General features: G+C 37.1%; 1 protein-coding gene across 7 annotated transcripts in view; it reads right to left on the bottom strand.

Moving 5' to 3' along the window:
* The window catches only part of FAM135B (family with sequence similarity 135 member B), a 493,118-nt gene that overhangs the window by 227,882 nt on the left and 245,447 nt on the right, over positions 1-19,789 (bottom strand). For all 7 annotated transcript variants that reach the window (XR_006353509.1, XM_043969533.1, XM_043969541.1 and 4 more), the window contains one exon: positions 11,482-11,561. Coding sequence is in view for 6 of the 7 variants with exons in the window: in XM_043969533.1 (XP_043825468.1) it covers positions 11,482-11,561 (80 nt within the window). In the remaining variant the exon portion in view is untranslated. The remainder of the gene's footprint in view (positions 1-11,481; positions 11,562-19,789) is intronic.

Raw genomic sequence — 19,789 nt, 5'->3', positions numbered from 1 at the left:
TTAATAAACAATTCATATAAAACAGATTGGGGTTATAGGGTGGGGTATTAATTGACTACAATCTCAACATAAGTCAACAGCATGATACTCTGGTGTATTCATGATCTCATAGATGTGGGCTTTCTCTTGAAAGATTCATATCACAACCCATCTATGCCTTTAAAACTCTTGTTCATCTCCCCTCATACATTCACCACCAAGAATAAACTCAACATGCCAGGACCTTCTTTAAGGTCTCTTGAGACTTTGAGGATAAGAATGGAGCACCTAATCCATCCATATAAAATGGCGATCCCTCAATCTCATCATGTGACCAGTATATTATCTTTTTTAATCATAAAACTTTCTTTGATGAAATGTTTTATACAACTTGTTCCTCATAGCTCTTGTTTTTAATGAATTGTAGCCTGATCACAGCCATCGTTATTCTTTCTATTGAGCTTTGAGTCATCGTCAATATCAGTTTTTGCAGACAATAGTATTCCACGACTTGCTGTTAAATATCATCATAGGAAGAATATTGGTGTTTAAAAAAAAGTGGACCTTTATTTCATGGAAAAGTTTGTTTACAGTTACCCCATGTAATATATAGCCTGTTTTCCTCCAATTCAATTCTGGCAACATAATTTCAACCCATTTAACAATGGCATGATAGGGCAGTCAAAGAATTAAATGTGATCTTGTTGTTTAGTTGTATGCAACTCTTCAAGACCACATAGACAAGTCCATGACGTTTTCTTGGCAAGATACTAGAGTGGTTTGCCATTTCCTTCTCCAATGCATCCCCAGTAAGGAACTGATGCAAATAGGGGTTAAGTGACTTGCCCAGAGTCACAGAGATACTAAGTATCTGAGACTGAATTTGAGCTGAGATCTTCCTAATTCCAAGCTCAGTGTTATATCCACTGCACCAGCTAGCTGAGTCAAAAATGTGATCTTAAGCTACTGTAAAAGAGGAAAAGTATAAAGGATTAAGTGGATAATGCTCTCGTTGTACCGTGTCCTGGTTAGGCCACATATTGTACATTGTGTTCAGTTATGGGTGCCACATTTTAGGAAGGACATTGATAGTCACCAGGATTGTGGATATCTTGAGGTCTTGCTATATGAGGTCAAATTAAAGGAATTTAGAGCCTTCATTCTAAAGAGTAGAGAAGACTTAGATGAGACATGATAGCTTTTTTCAAGTGTTTGAAAGACAGTGTCTGGGTTTTTTTTCCCCTTCTTTGTATAGCAGAGTGGGTTTTCTCTTTAGAACAATAACAATAGCAACAATAATAATAATAATAACCATAACTAACATTCATTTAATGCTATAACATTTGTAAAATACTTTGCAAATAACACTTCATTTGATTTTTTCTAATGACCCTGGGACATAGGGTTCTATTATTATTCTCATTTAATGGATGAGAAAACTGAAGGAGACAGAGGTTAAGTGGTTTGCTTCGGAAGGATTTGAACTCAAATTTTTGTTTGTTTTTTTTGGGGGGGTTTTTTTACTTCAAGTCCAGCACTGTATTGAATATACTACCTAGTTGCCTCAGTAAATGTCTTCAACCTGGAAAACCACTCATCAGATTTTTATGGCATATTGCTGTTGTTCAGTTATTTCAGTCATGTCTGACTCTTTGTGGTACCCATTTGGAGTTTTCTTGGCAAAGATACTGGAATGACTCACCATTTTCTTCTCCAGCTCATTTTACAGGAAACTGAGGCAAAAAGGGATAAGTGACTTGACCGGGGTCTGAGTAAATATCTGAGGCCCATTTGAAGTCAGGTCTTCCTGACCCCAGAGCCAGTACTCTTATCCATGCAGTCACCTATCTGTCCTGATATAAAAGTTGGATTAGTTGCCCTTTGAGATTACATTCAAGTCTGAGATGATCTGTAAATTGGAATTCCACATTTTAAAGACTAATATGGAAGCATTTTGTACAATGAATCAGAGTTGGAAACAGACTGGAAGCAGTACATATCTTTGGCCTTTAGTTTCACTTCTCTCTCAATAAAGATTCTAATATTTAGTCAATCTGTACCTAATATCACCTTTTAAATAAGTTCTTCAAAATATTTTAACAGTGAGTTCTCAAGGTCTTAGGAATGTTCTTTAGGAGCTGGGTCTATTGGACTCAAATCCAACTCCACCCCAACCTTGATAGCATGATGCTCTAACAGTTATATCACAGTCATAGAAACTCAGAAGACTTCCTAGGAGAGACAACCGGCATTTCCTCCCAAGGTAGCCCACTCCTTTGTGATGGCACACATTGAACACATACAATGCAATATGTACATTTTAATTGTACTCATTAATGCACAAAAATATTACAATCAAAGGGGGCATTCGAAAATGTCAGATTCTCAAATGAGAAGTTCAACTTTCACATTCTATAGAGGAGGAAAACATAAATCCCAAAACAGAGAGAAATGAGTGGCAGAATTAGAGACAGAATTCAAAACTTTTGATCCATTCCAATGCTATCTCACAAACCACTGTTCTTCCCATACCTCAAGCCCTATAATTACTAGAACATGTCCCTTTCATTAAATCATTCTCTAAATGATTTTCAATTTCTCATCTTTTTGATAATTTTAAAGGTTACACTTAGAAGAGGATATTTTGGGTTTTGTTTTGTTTTTTTGTTGTTGTTATTGTTGTTGTTTTTTCCATGCAGGAAAGAATCTCCTGCCATGCACCCAAGTTATACCAGTAGCTATGGAATTGATCTATGTAGTACTTTGTAGTGTGCAAAGCATTTCACAAATATTATCTCGTTTTATCCTCACAACAATCCTGGGAGGTAGGTGCTATTATTATCCCCATGCTACAAATGAAGAAACGGAGGTAGGTAGAGGTTAGATGATGAGCCCAGGGTCACACAGCTAGTAAGTATGTGAGGCCAGTTTTGAATTAAGGTCTTCATGATCCCATCCCAAGTTCAGCATTCTCTCCTTTGCACAACTTAGCTATCCTGTCTTTAAAACAGTCTGCTCTAACTATCCACAGACCTCTGACCTCTGTTCAATAATTACAACAAAAACTCGTTTCTAAAATGTTTTACTGGGACAAAGCACTGTCCTCAATAAGAGTCTTCCTAATCAGTCAGTATGTTTGTTATTATTTGTTTTTACAAAAGAGAAAACTGAGGTTCAGACAAATTGAATGACTTTACCTAGACTATGAAGCTATTGACAGGTAAGGCCCTTGAACTTAGTCCACAGGGAACAATCAATCAATAAGCATTTCTTTAATCGCTTATTTTGTGGCAGGCAATGTGGGGATATAGAAAAGGGCAATAATACAAACATAGCCACTGTACCCAAAGAGTTTGCATAAAGATGAGGGGAACAATATGCAAATAAATAGATACATATAGATTTGAAAGAAAGTAACCTTAGATGAGAAAGTTCAAGTGGGTGGAGAATCGGGAAGCCTTTCTGTAAAAGTTAGCACATTAGCTGAATCTTAATGCCAAAAGGCAGAAGTGAAGAGTAAGAGCATTCCAGGCATGGAGGACAGCCATCGCAAAGGCATGTAGATGGGAGATGGAATTCAAGGAAATATTTAATGCAGGGTCTTGCACATAGTAGTTGATTAATTAAAAGCTTGTTGACTTTAATTTGGAATAGCAATCAGGAAGCTTTAGCTGGACTGGAGAATGTATAGAGTAAGGGTGAGAAGACTGGACCAAGTTGTGAAGAGCCTTAAACGCCAGTGGACTTTATATTTGCAAATTCACATGTTGTCAAACCATGTATAATGTTCAAAAAAGATCCTTTGTACTAAATTGGAATGGCTAAATTGGATTCATTATTTTTAAGTGGGGTTGGGTAGGTAATATTCTCCATTTAGGACCATTTTGATTAAAAGCCAAACACTTCAAAGATGATTCTTTTATCTGAACCTCTCCAGGTGACATTTCCAATTAGCTAGGAAGAAGAATTATGGACAATTGTATCTATAACTCTCTGGAGCCTCTGTGAAGAGGTAAAAAGCATGATGGGAATTTCCTATTAATTTGGAGTTTTAAAAAGCGCTAATATCAACACATCTGATTTTTTCACTGTAAAGCAGTGGCCATTTCATGGATTAAAAAAAGGTGATTTTGTGGGTAAAGCTGAACTAGTTTGTATCCAGGGACAATGTCCCCCTAAGTGAAAGTGCTATTCTATGTTACCATGCTTCCTTATAAAAGATTTCTTTTAATGTACCAACTACTGAGAGAAGTGTGGAGAGAGAGGGAGGGAGGAAAGAGAGAGAGAGAGAGAGAGAGAGAGAGAGAGAGAGAGAGAGAGAGAGAGAGAGAATCATATGACTTCTTCAAGGTCACCCAATGAGTTATTGGAAGAGCCAGGGATAGGACCAATATCTGATCCACAGGCCAGTATACCTCCCAGTGAGTTAAACGCCTTATTTCCTTGTATATTTGAATAGATTTTGTACAGGGATGTACCAACATAATCAATAAATTAATCAATAAAACATTTAATAAACAATACCAGGCACTGTGCTAAAGAGGAAATCTTTTTATACAGACTGGCATCTTACTCAAGATGACCAGGAAAATAAGGATCTTCTTCCCTAAGAAAACACCCATCCCAACCAACATTAGTTCTACATGAAGGGAGAAAAATATAGGTTTTGTAGTGACAAGACCTAAATCGGATCTGGCTGTCACGCATACTATTTCTCTGATGGTATCTTCTTGGAACTTAAGGATCTTCATCTGCAAAACAGGGAAAACGATGCTTGCAACACCAAATTCACAGCTTTATTCTGTAAATCACAATGCATTCTGCAATGCTTTCTTATCAGAAAGTGTCTGCTTCTCTTCCTCATGTAGCTGTTTTCCATTTCCCATCATGGTTATTTGTGTATGCATTGTACCTTTCTATTCAGCAGAGACACGTTTCAGTCATCTTTTCATTTTCCCCAGGCCTTAGCACAGATGCTGTCTGCACATGGTAGGCTTGTAGAATAGCTAGACTGAGGATGAGAGGAGAACTCAGACATCACCTAATTCAACCCAGTCATTAAAAGGATGAGATTGTATGAACTGCCTCTGAACTGAATTTAAGGCTTAGAAATCACTTAGCTTTGAATGTCCCTATGAGGTAGGAAGTGCACAGGTGATTATCCTGACTGCACAAACTAGGGAATTGAGGGCAAGTAGGTTGCCCCACTGGGGTTCTAAGAAGAGACTGAATTCAAACCCAAGTCTCCATTATCTGGGTCCAGGGTTGTTGTTTTTTACTACCCCGGAGGGGTCGTGGTGATGATTATTTGGCCTCCCCATTATATCTGGGGTCAGTAGTGATGCAGAGCTATGAGAAATCATAAAGCAATCAGAACAACAATGATAACGGTGGCAGTGATGATGAAGATGAAGTGGAAGATAACAATATTTTAGAAATATATTTCAAAGCTTTTTCCAACATTGCCACTTTGAAACCTCTCAGCCACTCTGTTGTGCAAGCATCTGTAGTACAAGCATCATCAATTCTCATTTTTAGAGGAGGAAACTGAGGCTTAGAGAGGATCGATCCCAGGGTTAGCAGACGAAGCTTAGACACCTGGCTCCTTCCACCACATCCTGCCTGCCCTGCCTACTTTATATGGATAGAATAAGAGCAAAAGATACAAAAGAGTATCCCCCTCCCTTCTGACTTTGGGTCAGACAAGGTAAACCCCCCTTCCCCTGTTCCCCACCTTCTGCACACGTATAATCCAGGGTTTCCACCCCTACCTTGACAGGTGGCCTTACTCCTCTCTTCCTCTTTTAGCCTATTACTGAGCTCCACAGCAAATGTTTCGCCTGTCTGTTACCCCTCCATACAAACAAGCTTACTTGGTGTTCAGGTACTCTTAATGGTCTGGAGCAGTGGAGAAGAAAGGAATCAGATTATATTCCTTTGAAAATAAATGTGTCTCCCCCGCCCCCCCCCAGAACCCAAGCCACCTCTACTCCACCCTGGTCCCCTATGCTTCCAAATGACTAAATGTTTCCACTTAACGGAGATGGAAATTACCTTTCACAACATTATGGAAACTAATGACTGCAATTTTTTACATTGCCCAGTGATTCTCTGTGTTATCTTTTCTTGCTCCAATGAGCAATGAGTGGCACATGCTTGTTTGGTATTAAAAGGTTTACGGCAGGTAACCTTAACAGGCAAAAGCTTTCTGTAGTTTTAACAGGCAAATGCTTTCTGTTTGAACACTGGAGCAAAACCTCTGTTTCCCTATGGAAAGCTATTTTTAAAATCCTTAAGTAGTAGGAGGCAGTACACTCTACTAGATAGCATTGTCTTGACTCAAGAACACAGCCTGGGAGAAGCGCGATTGACTTTTCTTCTCTGACCTGACAGAGGCTCAAAAGACTGAGTCCCCCGGGGCGGGGGTGGGGGTGTTGTGGAGAGAAAGGCAAAGGGATGGGGACAGGTTTGGCTTGATGACTCTTCTTTCAAACAGGGGAAGTAGAAAATCCACAGCGGTGCAGAGAATGCCTGTGGAGGAGGCTCTAAAGGAAGCATCATTTCCAGTGACATAATTTTCAGACACATTAAGTTCCAGGGCTGAGCCTCCAAACACCATTCAGAATGCATCTCAACTGTTTTTATCAAAAGCAAAGTATGTAAAACTGAATTTTCAAATGAAATCCTTCACTAAAGATACTGTAGACATACTGGGAAAGTCACTTCCCCACTCCGGCTCGGTTTCTTCCTATGTAAAATGAGTGGGTAGAAATAAAATCAGATGTTCTTAACCTAAGATCTATTAAGATGGATGGATGGGCAAAATAGATGGATGGGGAGATAAAGAGAAACACAGAGAGAGATATGCAGACACATACATATATTTTTGATAACTGCATTTAAATGCAGCCTGGAATAGATTATCTCTAAGGTTACTTCAAGCACAACTTCCATAATTGCATTGTAACTGATTGAATTCCAGTGTCAAAGAACCCTCAGTTAGGGATTTTGAAAATTATGTAGTTTAGCCTCTTGAGAACCCAAATCATTCTCCAAACTCTCTCCAGATACAGACATGAAATAAAGAAGGACCCAGCAAGTCTCCAAATTCATCTACTTTAGAGTGTAACACAGTGCATAAAAGGTTTGGATTTAGTGGCAGAAGGACCTGAGTTTGAATCCTACCTCAAACACTGACTAGCTGTCTAACCTTGGATAAGTCATTTAATATCTCAGCCTCAGATTCCTTATCTGTAAAATGTAAAAAATAAATCTTGGGGCAGCTAGGTTGCACAGTGGATAGAGTACCAGCCTTGAAATCAGGAATACCAAAGTTCAAATCTGGCCTCAGATGCTTGACACTTACTAGCTGTATGACCCTGGGCAAGTCACTTAACCCCAATTGCCTCATCAAAAAAAAAAAAGGTTTGTTGAAAATAGTCTTAACTGGCTAGCTATTTTGAGGATCAAATAAGATAATATATGAAAAATACTTTGCAAATCTACGATAATTGTAAAATTGATATTTTTCAATGTTATATTTATCATGATAAAACCTACAATATTAGCATGACCAGTAACTTTCTGTGTATCCTTGGCTAAGTCACATATCCACTTTGAGCTTCCACTTTCCTTCCTTGCCAAACAAGGGGACAAAATTTATCCTCTTTAAGGTCAATTCCAAAGCCAAAATTCTCCAGTTTTAAAAGGTATCATGGTACGTTAGATAAAGATATGGAATCATGGAATCATGAAGATTTCTGTTCAAATCCTGCTTAAGGTGTTTAGCAGCTGTGTGATCCTGAACAAATCAATGAACCTATGTGAGTTATCAGTCTTCTAAAGTGTAAAATAATGAGGACAAAACCACACAGGTTTACTGACCAAATGTGAAGTGTTCTGCAAACTTTAAAAAGGAACATAGATGTACAATATCTTCACTATCATCATCAGATGACTTTTACTGAGTGAAGCATGGTTGGAATCAATCCCCCTAAATCCGTGAGGGAAATCTGATCTCTTTAAAAGAAACAATGATTATAAAAGACTCCAGAGTGATATTTAACCATGTCTATGCAGGTAAATAAAAAGGGAACACTGAGCAGATTTTCAATTAATTTAATCAGCATAAATACACAGCTTGAGAAATTTAGCTTAGAAGATTCACTTAACTTATTTTTTAACAAGTCAACTCATTGTTGTCTCGCTTCTTTGTGTAACTGACCCATCATACGATGAATATTCAGTTTAGTCGAACACAGTTCAACAAGTAGGAACTATATTCCCACTTTTAGTTTCACAAAACACATTACATATACATAGCACTTTATGCCATCAAACAGAAATATAAGAAAGCATTCAAAAGTGAGGGGAGAGAGTAGGGCACACCATAGGCTAGGTGGTAAATTAGAGTGCCACCTATATAGACAGAGTCAGGAAGACCTGCATTCAAATCCTGACTCAGACACTTATTAACTTTGTGCCCTTGGACAACTGTTTTGACCTCTTCCAGCCTCAATTTCCTCATTTCAAAAATGAAGGAGTTGGACCCAGTAGCCTCCAATGACTTCTCCAGCTCTGAGTCTATAATCTTATAATTCTAATCCATCTTGGGTCCAGAAAGGCCTCAGGATCTCTCCTCTGACACATGGCATACTTGATTTCTTATCTCTTCTCCTGGCTTCCTATAATTTCCAACTAACATCCCAACTACTAGAGGAAGCCTTTCCTGACCTCCCTTAATCATATTCTCCTACCTCTATTATTTCCTACTTATCCTGCATATAACTTGTTACTACATGATTATTTACATGTAATCTTGCTCATTAGTGAATTGTTTGAGAGCCAGGACTGTCTTTTACCTTCCTTTGTATCAACACACCAATTTGGTACAAAATAAGTACTTAATATATGTTTATTGACTTACTGACTGACCACGGAGGGAAATTCTGTGCTATGCCTTGATATGCCTTTATAATCGACATGATGGAACTCCTCAAAACAAAACAAAACAAAACAAAACTGTAAAGATGGATGGGACCAGAGGAGGAGGCAGCAGGAAAAAGAACATGGTGGTGGGGGAATATGCCAGAATGGAGTGAGAATCTATAGCACATGCAGTAATGGGACTGGAGAACCAAAGAAAAAGGTAGGAGGGAGAGGGGGCAGGGCAATGCTGTTGACATCAATGCTGAGGCCCATGACCCAGAAGATGCAGCAGGCCAGTGAATAAGAAGGTCTAGGCATGTTACCAGGAAAGGATAGCAGTCCGGAAACATACTTCTTTCTAGAGTTGTATCTGAATAAAGCCTCATTTCATTTCTCCTAGTTATGACCCTGCCATCCATACAATCCTTTCAAGAATTCTGGGAAATGGGACCTAATATCCCCATTTTATGGATAAGGAAACTTAGAGGCAGAGAGCCAGCAAAGACCTATGAGATTATTTAGTCCAAATTCCTCTTATTATACATAATGAATCCTAAGAGTCCTAAATCCTGAGAAGGTGAAATGACTTTTTTTAAAACCCACAGCAGCTTAGTATTTGAGACAACATGAAAACCTCCAACATAGTACTCTTTTATTAAGTCTGACATCCATCAAACCAGTATGCTTTCTAGTACCCCATGCAGAAGTGGCTGAAATGTAACTCTTTCATTATTGCTTTTCGTATCTGTCTGTCTATCTATTTATTTACATCCTTAGAAACAGCCAGAAAAGAGGAAAAGTGTGTGGATATAGTTTTGCTATAATTCCTAAGCATGATATGCCTTGTAATCCTTATCTGAACATTGATATAATCTTTAAGATTTAAAAATATTGCCTATGGAAACTTGTTTCACCAATATTGACTTCCAACCTTCCAAGTCTCCTGTGTAAACACACACACACAATTATATATATATATATATATATAAAATTTTTAATTGCATATATTGTATATTCAATTACATTATTTGTGTACATATATGTAATGTATAAGTAAACTATATGGGGCATTAAGCTTTACTAGAATTTTTAAATATATTACATGAATGGACAAGCATTTTCAACTCAAGTCCTTTCCTAAGACCTCATCATGACACAGAGGATGCCCAGAATTCCCAAATTTTATGCAAGCATAAAGTGAACTTGAACAGCTCCAAGCTCAGGCCTAGCAATTGATAATGGTTTGAGGGGCAGAAGGAAGTGACAAAGAGATTGTGATTAGAAAGTTGTGGCATATTAGTAGTATGGCAATGAACAAATCCCTTAATCTCTTTGACCCTCAGTTTTCTGAGAAGCAAAATGTGAATAACAATATCTGTTTTATATATTTATATATATATGTGTGTGTGTGTGTGTATGTATATGTATACATGTATATACATATATACACATATATCTTATATAGTTATTGTGAGGCTCAATAAGATAATGTATATAAAGCATTCTTAAATCTTTAATATAATATATAACTATTAATATTAATAAATATCATTAAGTTGTTTAATTAATTTTTATGTTCTTCCTTTCAGATAGAGAGAGAAACAGAACAAGTTACTAGGCTATTAATATTCTTTTTAAATTCAATGTTTTACATATACTCTTGTCCAGGTGAGAAGAAATAAGTTTTTTGTTGTTGTTGTTGAATAAGATTATCCTTTATAAGTTCACTGATAGCATTTGGCACAACTGAGTAACAGACAAAATGACAGGGAAGATGTGCACCCCCATCCTGTTCCTGCCTGATTTTGATCTCTTCTCGTAGGTCTCAATTTTGACAACTTTTTGTTTCAAATAGTTTGGAGGTTATGAGTATTGAAAATTGTATTCTTAATTTTTATGTATCAATTATTCTATCTTACATTATTGTTGCTCTTACTTTTATGAAGTTATGACTTTGGGAGACACAAAAACTTATGGACCAATCTCTTAAGGTGCAGAAGGTTTGAAGTCCGTATTAGTAAAAGAAATATCCAGATAAATTATTTTGAAATACTAAAAAAGAATAGATGAATATACAGAAAAGGATTACTAGGAATACCACACTTAGGAGTTAAATTAAAACCATGACCATAACATTTGTTCTCTGTCCTGGCTATTCTTTTAGGGTGTGGGTAAGCTACCTTACTACTTTTGTTGAAAGAAAGCACCACTTTGAAAATCCAACTTTTAAACAACATTTGCTACCACTTACCTTTTTTTTTTCTTTCAGTCCTTTGCCCTAGTAGAATTTGAAAGATAAAAACAGACCAACTTCAAAACTCTTTTCCCAAACTCAAAACTGATCCTTTGCTATAAGTCATGTTCAAGACTTGGTCCACTTTGGAACAATTGTGATTCTAATTCAGGTGCCTAGAGATAATGTAAAGCATATCATTTTTGAAGACACTCAAATTCTTCCTCTTCTGAAAGACCCTTTAAATTGGCCTTCCATATAATGGCCCTCCCCTCCAAATCTGGGTTATTCATTCCCAGATGCAACCTGTGGCATCTTTTCCTTTCCATCTCCAGACTTACCTGTCTGCCCACCAATCTTGACACTCAACCTGTGGGGAATCCTTGAGGGGACCTTCAAGGTAACTCGGACTTGGTAATGCCTATGGACAAAAGAAAGAAGAGTCTGCTGTCATGGGATACTGATTTGTGTTCCTCATTATAAAGAAAGGGGGACAAAATCCTGCTTCCCTTAGATCCCATAAGAACTATAGCACTTGTTCATATTCAAATGAGAAACATAGTAATAAAAGATAACCATCATCATCACTATCCCTTCCTACTCACTTTCTCTCTCTCCTGGCATCTTCTATCACCTTTATATGAGCTTCTCTTGAGTTAACCCATCCTCTCAAGCTATCATGATCACATCACCACTGATAAAATTCCAAAAAAAGAGAAATCAACTCAATTAATCCCTCCAGTTCTTCCTTCCTAACTCAATCCTTAAGGTCCAATTCTCAGGGTTCCCTCTGCCACCTTAAGGAAACTACTCTCTTTAACCAGTAGGCTCTTATTTGCAAAATCTATTGACTTTTTCTCAATCCTTAACCTTGCTGATTTATCTGCAACTTCTGACTCTATAGATTAGCCTCTAATTTCTTTTTTTGATGGGGCAATGAGGGTTACTTTCTGATAAAGAAATCAAAGCTATCTATTGCCATTTGAAAAAATGCTCTAAATCACTATTGATTAGAGAAATGCAAATTGAAACACCTCTGAGTGTTTCAGCAACTGACACCTATCAGATTGGCTAATATGACAAAAAAGGAAAATAATAAATGTTGGAGAAGCTGTGGAAAAACTGGAACACTAATGCATTGTTGGTGGAGTTGTGAACTGATCCAACCATTCTGGAGAGCAGTTTGGAACTATGCCCAAAGGGCTATAAAGCTATGCATAACCTTGACCCAGCAATACCACTATTAGGTCTTTTTCCCAAAGAGATCATAAAAAAGGGAAAAGGACACACGTACAAAAATATTTATAGCTACTCTTTTTGTGGTGACAAGGAATTGGAAATTTATGGGTTGTCCATCAATTGGGGAAGGCCTGAACAAGTTGTGGTATATGAATGTGATGGAATACTATTGTGCTGCAAGAAACAATGAGCAGGCAGATTTCAGAGAAACCTGAAAGGACTTGCATGAACTGATGCTGAGTGAGATGAGCAGAACCAGGGGAACATTGTACACAGTATCATCAATATTACATGTTGATCAACTGTAACAGACTTGATTCTTCTCACCAATACAACGGTACAAGATACTTCCAAAGGATTCATGATGGAAAATGCTATCCAAATACAGAACAAAGAACTGTGGAATGTGGATGGGCATTGAATCATACTACTTCTTTTGGTTTTGGTGCTGTTGTTTTTTCTTTTTTGAAGTTTTTCCTTTTTGCTCTGATTCTTCTTTCACAGCATGACTAATGCAGAAATATGTTTATTATGATTGTACATCTATAATCTATATCAGATTACTTGCTGTCTTGGGGAGGGCATAAGGAGGGGAGGGAGGGAGAAAAATTTGAAACTAGAAATCTTATAAAAATAAATGTTGAAAACTATCTCTACATGTAACTGGAAAATAAGAAAATACTTTTATAGTAAAAAAGAAAAAGAAAAAATCAATTATGCTTGATTTCCTTGTGCTGATGGCCTGGTATAGATAACATTTTTCCATATGGACATCACATACTCAATTCTTCTCACTCTGCTTGGATATGTTTTATATGTTTGCATTAATTGAACAAAATGAGTGTGGAACTGTGTCAAACATTTTGGAATTGTTAATAAAGGCAGGGAAAATGTCATGGCATTTTCAGACAGCTTTGTGAATTCCTTTTGAATCAATAATCAGTGGATCTTTACAATGTTGATAATTATTTATCACTCTCATTTTCCTCCTCAGCAATAAGTATTATGTTTTCTCATAATTGTTTATAGATTTTTTTGGTAAAAGAATCTGTGGATATTTTTTATAAAATTGGCAAATATATTGTTATTCCTGTAATTCTCATCTTTTGACAGTGTAGTCATATGCAAATGAACTAGAAAAATACAGTAATAATATATTTATTTATTCAATAAACTTATTTTTAAGTTTAGTTTTATCTTTTTGAAGATTATACAAAAGATAACATTTACTAACATAAACCCATATTTTCTATCAATTCTACACCAAAACCATTGCCAAAATAATCACATGTGAGCCTATAAGATCTCAGCATCTTCAATAGATAGTAAATTGCCCACCCCTAAACATGTTTTAGTTTTAGTTTTGCTTCCAATGCATCTGGTATACTTATACCCATTGAGGGAATGCTGAAATTTGAAAAAAAGAAATGTTAGTGGACTCCTTGCTCCATAATTGCAGAACTAGAGAAATGGAAATGGAACAGTGCAACACAACCCTTCACCACACCTTATGTTATGCTATTTTTGTCATATGTTTTATCTGATTTATTATTGCATCCAAAAGATTTTGATATATAAACTTAAATCTTCATTATGAAACCACATTTTATGACTAGATATTAAGCATATTTTGCAAAATAACCTACTTTTCCAAGGGTTTATATCAGGTGATATGTCTCTATATTTTAGCTAGTCAGAAAACAGATAGATCCATTCCTAGAAGCTTACTTGAATATTCTTCTATCTTTGGGAAAGAGTTTCCAAGAGCTGTACATATCAAGCAAAGCCTTTGAGAAAGCACAGACTTTACTTTGGTATATGTAGAAAGATAACTGTAATTTGTATATCAACTATGACCATGAACAATAATCTTTCAGAGAATCAAATCACTGAACCATAGAATTGTAGACCTAGAAGATACCTTGCAGATGACACATATTTTGTTTTCCTTCTACTTTTGGCCACATTAGTTTTGTTTATGCAAAAGCTTTTTTTTTTAAATTTCATTTGAATAAAATTATCTATTTTACTTCTCATATTCTCCTCTATGTCTTGTTTGGTCATAAACATTCCCCTTATTCCCATATCTGAGAAGTACATTTTTCCATGCTCTCATATGTTACTTATATTATTATCCTTTATGTCTAAATATTTTATCCATTTTAGCCTTATCTTGGTATACTGTTTGAGATGGTGGGCTATGCCTAATTTCTGACAAACTTCATAGATTGCTATGATCATTTATTACTGTGTATTGTGTAGCTAATCTCTCTTTCTATTTATTTCTATTTATTAATTTATTTAAATTTTGGGGGAGGGAAGGGTGAGGCAATTGGGGTTAAGTGACTTGCCCAGGGTCACACAGCTAGTAAGTGTCAAGGGTCTGAGGCCAGATTTGAACTCAGGTCCTCCTGAATCCAGGGCCGGTGCTCTATCCACTGCGCCACCTAGCTGCCCCTAATCTCTCTTTTTAAGGTAAGAAAACTAAGACCTAGAGAGGGTAGGAAATATGTTCAAGATCACATAATTAATTCATATGATGATAGTTAATATAATAGTTTTCTAGGTGGCACAATGGATAGAACACTTGACCTGGAGTCAGGAAGACAAGATCAAATCTGGACTCTGGCCTCAGATACTCACTAGCTATGTAACCCTGGGCAAGTCATTTAAGCTCAGTTTCATCATCTGTAATCTGGGGATAATAATAGTAACTCTCTCCCTGATTTGTGAGAATGAAATGAGATCATATTTTTAAGTGTTTTAAAAACCTTAAAGCACTACATAAATGGTAATTATTGTTATTAATTCTGGAATAGTGAAGAAAATAATTCAAAGGCACTGATTGTACCTAATCACCATGAAACCATGCCACAAAAATGGTATTTTAATGGACAGCAATTGATTTTATTAGTAGTAGCTGTCTTTGTATCAATGTCTGCAGATTACCAATTTGTTAAATTTAAAAAACCCACAACTATTAGGAATATCATAAATGCAAAAATAAATGGCATTCAATTAAAATACCTCCAGTCTATGCGGACAAATAATTTTTACCCCAAACTGGGAAAATTATGGATAAAATGCCATTGACATTTATTTTAATAATCTGATGCAGTGGACAAATATTTATTAAGTCCTTGTTTTGTGCCAGACATTGTTCTATGCAATAAATACACAACTTTATTCAATGCTTCTTTCTTAGCCTAAGTCCCCCTTTTTTTTTCTTTTTTTGCAGGGCAATGTGGGTTAAATGACTTGCCCAGGGTCACACAGCTATTGAGTTTCAAGTGTCTGAGGCCGGATTTGAACTCAAGTCCCCCTGAATCCAGGGCCAGTGCTTTATCTACTGTGCCACCTAGCTGTCCCTGCTAAATCCCTTTTACCACCAATAATCCTTGAGTGATGCTGTATGGGTCTGATTCATGGAATACCAGAGACTGAAAAAATAAAGGAGAGAATTATTCAAATGTCACTGGAGATAGTGTTGGGCACCAGGAACTATACAAAGTGATAATGGTAGGCCAGTCACATATGAAAACCTTTGGAATTTAAAGAAAGACCTCCAGCATGTGGAGTGAACCATCCCCGACCCCAAAGGGGAAATTATGAGAGATTATAGATGAGAATCACACAATATGGGCAAGCATAGTTGGGGACAGAGGATAGGCATGTAGGAATTAGCTTATACCCAGCTAGCTCATAACCACGGAAAACTAATTATTAAAATTCAAGTGTGATCATTTATACCAGAACACACTACAAATTGGGTCAAATTTATTATTTTGTCTGTTCTCCAAACTTAATAATGTGATATAGAAATACTGCAGTTTAAACTTAAATTTAAAAGTTTAAACTAAAGAAAAATCCTGTGTATGATCTTAAACCTTTATGAGTACATCTTTGATTATAATATGCATCATAGAAAAAATACACCAGTGAGAACAGCAATCCATTAAAGTATTAGGATGGGAAGGCTACATCTCAAGGCCCTTTATACTTTTATCTGCTATTGCTTCTTTTATCCTTCCCACTGTGACCTCCCATAAAATTGGTTTTCAAACTGCGTACCAGGCTTCATTTCTTATATTTCTCCACCCTTCTGAACAGGTGGACAGCCTCAAGTCTCCAGGTCTGCACACTAGTAGTGCTTTTTGATGTTGCCTGTCCTATTGACAGTGTTTATCCATTTCATAGAACTAGATTTGGGGTCTTGTTTTCAAGTCAGTGATTTGTTATATGGACTTCCCTTGAGAGATTCCCAGTATTATAATTATGTATTCACTTTTTATCTTCCAGCTATTTAGAATTTTGGCCCAGTAATGAACCTCTGCTTTCAGATGTAAAACAATAAATTTCAGAGAAGAGGTCGATGCCAGATCAAGTTACTGGACTAAGCCATAATATCGCCTGACATTTCTACAGTGTTTTACCATATACATAATATTTTATATACATTATGTTATTATATCCTCATGACAAGCCAGTTAGGTAAGTAACAACTACTCATTCTGTAACAAGGCAAAACTTATAACACATCTTCCTCACAACAACTCTGTTAGAGTGGTAATACAATTGTATAAGTATCCTTATCTCCATTTTTACAAATGGGGAAACTGAGGCTCTAAGAGGCAAAGTGAATTCTTCATAGGTCATTTGTTTGATAAGTGATAGAGTAAGGGATGGGGCTAAATACATCTCACCTCTGATTATAACAAAACCAATGCAACCACAATTCTGGGGTTAGCCTTCCCATTCAGATTTCTTTTCACTGACCTTGAGATTAGTGCTGGGAGCTAAGGAGTGGAGGGGATACTTACAGAAAAATCCTGTGTAGGAGTGAAGAGGAGTGGAGGGAAATGAATGAAAAGGTCCTGCTATTGATGACCCTCCCCCCCATCTCCCTACTTGGAATGCTGGAAAAAAAAAAACAAGGGGTTGTACCACAGAGAGGAATTTAGTGCTAGCTTTGGAAATGGGCCAGATCTGTTCATCACATTCACTCATCAGCATTCATTTATCTTTCTTTCTTGCAACATCTCACTAATCTTATTCAATCCATACACATTTATTAATCAACAAGCATTTCTTAAGAGAATACAATATGCCAGGGATGGGACTAGGAAGTGGGAAAACAAAGGTAATAATGAAACAGACACTTCCCACAAAGCACCTACATTCTATCAGGGGGTTGGGGGGGCAATATACATAGATAAAATGTATGCAAAATATGTAAAAAATAAACACAATTTGAGGGAGAAAGCAACAAGGGAGCAGGGTGATCAGAAAAAAGTCTCATAGAGGAAAAGGAATCTGAATGAGCTTTAAAGGAGAATAGGGATTCCATGAAGCAAAGATGAGCAATGAATGTGTTGCAGGAATTGGGGGCGGGGAAGGGGAGGGAGATGTATATAAAGGCATGGGGAGAAAAAAGTTTCAATGTAGTTTGAGAGGAACACCAAGAAGGTCAATTTGGTTGGACCTCAGAGCCTGTGAAAGGGAGCAATATGTTTTAAATTGAGAAAAATAGGTTCAAGTCAGGTTGTGAAGAGATTTAAATGATAAATTAAGGGGTTTGCATTTGATCCTAAAAGTAATAGGAAGACACTGGTGTTTAATCAGCAGGGGATTTGCCAAGGTCAACCCAGTTAAAGATAGAACCTTGGCAGCTCTATGGGTCATGAATTGGAAATGGGGAAAATGGGAGACAAAATAAGAGATTGTTGCAATGGTATAGGAAAAGAGATGATTAGAGCTTGAACTAAGATTGGGACTTTAATTCTTTCCTCAACAGCCTACCTGCCTCCCTCACTTGCTCCCTCCCTTCCTTCCTCTCTCTCTCTCTCTCTCTCTCTCTCTCTCTCTCTCTCTCTCTCTCTCTCTCTCTCTCCCCCTCCCTCTCCCATTTCCTCCCTCCCTCCCTTCCTTCCTTCCTTCTGTTAGGATGCCCATGTCAAGACTACCCCCCTTCTCTTTTTATTTTTCTCTTTTTACTATTAGGAGACACACTGTTTTCCAGGCCCAGCAAGAAAGCTGTGTCCTAACTTTGGCATAACAGCAATCCTTTGTGGCTCACCCTCTGGATAACCTCAGCCAAAGCAAAATCCCAGAACTGTTTCACACTAACATCAGGTAGTCTATGAACTTGGACAAACATCTATAGTGTCCATGTGCCAGTCATGAAGACCTGTTATGAATCAAACTTCTTATAATTTTTGTTTCCCTTCCATCATCAGGACTATAGCTCATTGCACAGCCATTGGCATGAGTATTGAAATTTACCCACATGAAAGCAGGTACCCTACAGGGAAGTTGGCAGGGGGAAGGGGGGCTGGCTGGCACATATGTGTCTAGTTTACTTCCTCCAATGGAATAAGGAAAGCTTTTTTCTTATAACCACTGTTAGCTCTTTGGTTTTATTAGAGTTACCTGTGATTTTGATAAATCATATGAGGTCTTTGTTTGTTTTTTTGTTTGTTTGCTTGTTTTGTTTTATTCTGTTCTTGTTTTTTTTTAGAGTTCATAGTAGTTGTAGAGCTGGTCATTTGGTCAGAGTTGACCCTCCCTTCCTTCCATCCTCCCTCCCTTCCTTTGTTCCCTCCTTCCTTCCTTCCTTCCCTTCTTCCTTCCTTCCTGTCTCTGGACATAGAGTCACTATAGTACTGAGAGGCTATTCTCTGCTTCTAGAGAGTGAAGAGAAGAGAACACATGGGAAAAATAGAGGGAGAGTCATAGAATTAATCATAAAGAGTGAGGCCTTCAGGATGATTTTCAGGTTGTGAGCTTGAATGACTAAATGAACGGCAGTACTTTATGGGGTAAAAATAGGAAGTTATGAAGAGGGATAAGTTTGTGAGAAAAAGATAAAGATTTATGTTTGGGATATATGTCAAGCTTGAAAAGCCTATTGGAGGAGACAGCTAGATGGCACAGTGGATAAAGCACCTGCCACGGATTCAGGAGGACCTGAGTTCAAATCCAGCCTCAGACATTTACGCTTACTAGCTGTGTGACCTTGGGCAAGTCACTTAACCCTCATTGCTCTGCAAAAAAAAAAAAAGAAAGAAAAAAGGAAAGTGAAAGTCTATTGTATATCCAATTCAAAATTTCTAGTTAGTAGTTGGTAATGTGGGCCTGGAGCTCAGAAGAGAGACTTGGACTAGATAAATATCTGGGAAATATCTTCATAGAGATCATTGGACCCATGATATCTGGGAAGGTCACAAAAAGTTTAAAGAGTTGAATATGGATGATTTTCCAATAAAGGACACGGAAAATGATTAGTTGTACAAATAGGAGGAAAATCAAGAGAAAGAGAAGATAGTGTCATCAAAACCCAAAAGAACATGCAAGAGATTAAGGTCAACAGTGTCAAATACTGCATAGTGATTACAAAGGGTAAAAGCCTGA

The sequence above is a fragment of the Dromiciops gliroides genome, chromosome 1 (assembly GCF_019393635.1).
Source record: "Dromiciops gliroides isolate mDroGli1 chromosome 1, mDroGli1.pri, whole genome shotgun sequence".
NCBI classification, from domain to species: Eukaryota; Metazoa; Chordata; class Mammalia; order Microbiotheria; family Microbiotheriidae; genus Dromiciops; species Dromiciops gliroides.
Note: the sequence above shows the minus strand (reverse complement) of the source record. Positions and strands in the feature narration are given on the sequence as shown.